Genomic DNA, 3889 nt, shown 5'->3' on the forward strand with positions numbered 1-3889 from the left:
CACACGTTTGTATATGTGGTTTACGGGGCTTCTCCATAGGCCTAATGTTTTTTTCTACTGTACTAACTGTATTTTATATCCAGTTTCACTAACCCTACCCCACCTACCCCTTACAGAAAACTACAGGCATTTTTAGATCAAAAAAAAAAAGTACATTAACATTTTGTATGTTTTTTAAGTCATTTGGTTTACAAGGACACAGGAAGTATAAACCTAATAAACCATATATACCAGAATTCATGCCACACACACACACATACACACACACACACTCACTCACTCACTCACTCACTCACTCACTCACTCACTCACTCACTCACTCACTCACTCACTCACTCACTCACTCACTCACTCACTCACTCACTCACTCACTCACTCACTCACTCACTCACTCACTCACACACACACACACACTCGCACGCACGGAATTAATGCCGAGACAAACACTAGCGGAACCGGTCTAGGCCACTTTGAGATGGCTGCGCTGCTTGGGGGGTTTGGGCAGGGGTTTGAGGGAGGCCGGTATGGGGAGCTTGTCCAGGCTCTTGGGGAACTGCTCGGGCGGCAGCTGCGCCAGGATCCTCTGCATAGCGATGAGGAAGAGCGGCGCCGGGTCCCGTCCGATGAGGTAGCTGAGCTTGTCCTCCCCGAGCACCTTGGACCAGCGTTCGGGCTCTTTCCGCAGGGAGCTCTTCATTTTGAAACGCATCTCCGGCATGAACATCAGCAGGTTGTCCAAGCAGGACTTCTTGGCCCCTACATTCACCTTGGAGTCCCACAGCTGCTGCAGAATGACGTCGAGCGGCGTCATGTCGTTGTGGTCCACGGCCTGCGGGGACGCGCCGTTGCCTAGCAACAGCATGACGGCGTCCGCGCGCAGCAGCTCGCAGGCCAAGTGGAGCGGGGTCTTGCCGTCCTCCAGGTGGAAGCAGCCGCCGCGGTTCATGTAGGAGCGCAGGCCCGGCTGCCGATGCGCCACCTGCAGAATGTGGCCCAGTATGTCCCGCCTGTCGTAGCGCACGGCCATGGCTAGGTGCGGCGCGGAGGACGGGCAGCAGCAGAAGCGCTCCCCGGGCATGGCCAGCGCCTCGTGCGCATACTGGCTGAGCAGGAACTGCGCGTACGCCCGGTGGTCGTGTACGATCGCGTAGAGCAGCGCCTCGGACGGGCTGTACGTCCTCTGCTTGGCGTCCTCCTCCCAGTAAAACGTCTCCATGGTGCGCATGTCCTCGAGCATCCACACGGGCTTCAGGTCCCGCACCGCCTGATAGAACAGGAACGAGATGATCTTGTGCTGCTTGCGCTCGTCGTCCATCTGGGCGCTGACGGGATTCAGGCGGAGAGCGTCATTCTGTGCGCGCAGCCAGACGAGATTCGGCGGAGCTCATGTTGCTTCAGTCGCTCAGCAGCGATGCGTCTGTCACTGACCCCCCTCTCCGCAGTGAGAGCGCAGTGCGCATGCGCGGACTCTCCCGGCTCGCTTGCTGCATGCGCACAGAACAATTATGTTCGCCCAGTTGCTCCTTTTGTCATCGCTGTGGTTTGTGAAAAGGAATTCATCCACACATTTCCACAAAGTAGGTTTTTGGTGACTCTGGGGGGAAAAAAAGGCCCTTTTCATATTAAGTTTATAATGATTTTACAGTTTTTTAAAAATTGCTTAGGCACTAAAAGTGGTGCTTGAGGCGCACTCAGTGAAACCATTCACTCATACACCTAATCTTTAGACCAAGTCTGCAACACTACATGCACATCACATGCTTTAAACTCAGTTTGCTATTGTAAAACAAACTTTTCGCAAAACCATAAACACAGTTCTCTACATTACACACATCAGAAATGAACAACTCCAGTGTTTCATTTACATGCCACATTTACTGAAGCGCTACAGCCAGGGATCATGAGTGAAAACACTTACACATCATTCCTTCACTTAGAAATCAAAACTCAGTGTTTGGAGAAAGATTTTTTTTTTACCCCCTTGCATTTCTGTTTGGCTCAATCTCTCTGTACTGTATACACACACACACACACACACACACACACACACACACAGGTTTGTTTTTGTGAAAAGTGGGGACATCCCATAGGCGTAATGGTTTTTATACTGTACAGACCGTATATTCTATTGCCCTACACCAACCCTACCCCTAAACCTACCCCTCACAGGAAGTCAAGTCAAGTTTATTTGTACAGCGCTTTTCACGATACAAATCATTGCAAAGCAACTTTACAGCAAATTAAGTTTCTACAATATTTAGTGGTAGCTTATCAGTGGTGACTGTCAATTAATGTACATATGGCAGAAATGTACGGAAAAATCAATTTAAGACGTAATAAAACAGACGATGAACACTATTAACAGCAATTATTATATGATGCAATCAAACTTATAGCAAAATGTGGTAGTTCTGTATGTTGTTTCAGGGTTGGCATCATCTGAGGTCCTCTGAGGGGTTGGCATCATCTCTTCTCAGGTGTTCTGGATCCAGACTGAAGCTTGTGTAAATCATACATCCCGTGGCAAAAACATGTTCTCATTCAGAAAACACAAACACACAATATAATTGACTCAAGCATCAAAAAAATGAACTCAAACAGACACATTTATCCCTGTGTGAACATTAAGCAGCAAAACTGATGACACACAGCTCAGAATCTCAGGGTGATATGAACAAGAGCACAGCTCTGGAAAATGAATCCTGGTAGTGCAAGACAAAGAGGAAGAGGAGGGGAAAATAAAAACTAAGGGGCTGAGGTCAAAGGTCATTAGCTCCTGATGAAATACAAAACACTCTAGTTGAGCATGTTCTTCTGCATGCACTGATAATGAGGGAAGTTAGCCTACAGCTCATCTACAAGGTTTCAATACTACTTACACATACAATATAATTACAGTACATACCAGCAGTACTTCAGAAGAGAGAGCTTTCATTGTTCTATGTACAGTAAATACTCTAGCACATGTTATACACCCTCAGACTCATTACTGTTGGACTGATTTGTAGCCAAGTATGTACTGTATTTGTGCAGAACTGAGAGACGACGGTCTAGGCGAGGCAGAGAAGTGTTTTGTCAGAAGAATAAGTTTTGTCAGCAGAGCGCGTACACACCTCACGCTGCTTGCGCGCGCCCAAAGACAGTTGGACATAGTGGTGTATTAGAGGTAAAAAATTATATAAATACTGTTCGGTTTCTGGCACAAACCGATCGTTTCGTGTCTTAGGACATCAATGTGTCGTCACGAGCCGCAGGGTTTAATTTGGATTTGTCTGTGCATGTTTTTTTTACTCTCATAGATTTTGTTACCATTGCCATGCATTATAAGACTGACAGACTTGTAGCGTCTGGACCAATCAAACACACAATTTTTCATTTGATTTAACAAATCAGTTATTCATTAGATTAACAAATCGTCACAGGGGGGTAAGCAGATAAATATCACATTTTCATTTTTGGGTGAACTATCCCTTTAAGGCTGATAAGAATTTGAGTTTGCGTCCCAAAAACTGGATAAACCAGAAATACTCGACCAAAACAGCACAAGAGTAGTGGGTGGATATCAGTCAGGGGCAGGGTTAGAGTAAAGGGACGGAACATACAGTTTGTACAGTATAAAAACCATTACACCTATGAAGAGTCCCTGTGTGCGTGCGCATGTGTGTGTGTGTGTGTGTGTGCGCGCGCATGTGTGTGCGTGTGTGTGTTTGAGTGTGTGTGTGAGTGAGAGTGTGTGTGTGTGTGTCTGTGTGTGTGTTTGTTTGTGTGAGTGTGTGTGTGTTTGAGAGGGTGGGTGTGTGTGTTTGTTTGTGTGAGTGTGTGTGTGTGTGTGTGTCTGTGTGTGTGTGTTTGTTTGTGTGAGTGTGTGTGTGTGTGTGTGTCTGTGTGT

General features: G+C 46.9%; 1 protein-coding gene across 1 annotated transcript; it reads right to left on the reverse strand.

Moving 5' to 3' along the window:
• Positions 1–76: 76 nt before the first annotated feature.
• On the reverse strand, positions 77–1451 carry LOC107708307 (ankyrin repeat domain-containing protein 9). The gene is made up of 2 exons (XM_016512493.1): positions 393–1451; positions 77–275 (listed from the first exon to the last, which is right to left on the reverse strand). The coding sequence occupies exon 1, from the start codon at positions 1313–1315 to the stop codon at positions 461–463; it is 855 nt and encodes a 284-aa protein (XP_016367979.1). The 5' UTR covers positions 1316–1451; the 3' UTR covers positions 77–275; positions 393–460.
• Positions 1452–3889: the final 2438 nt, after the last annotated feature.

The sequence above is a fragment of the Sinocyclocheilus rhinocerous genome, unplaced genomic scaffold (assembly GCF_001515625.1).
Source record: "Sinocyclocheilus rhinocerous isolate Xijiao unplaced genomic scaffold, SAMN03320098_v1.1 scaffold326, whole genome shotgun sequence".
NCBI lineage: Eukaryota > Metazoa > Chordata > Actinopteri > Cypriniformes > Cyprinidae > Sinocyclocheilus > Sinocyclocheilus rhinocerous.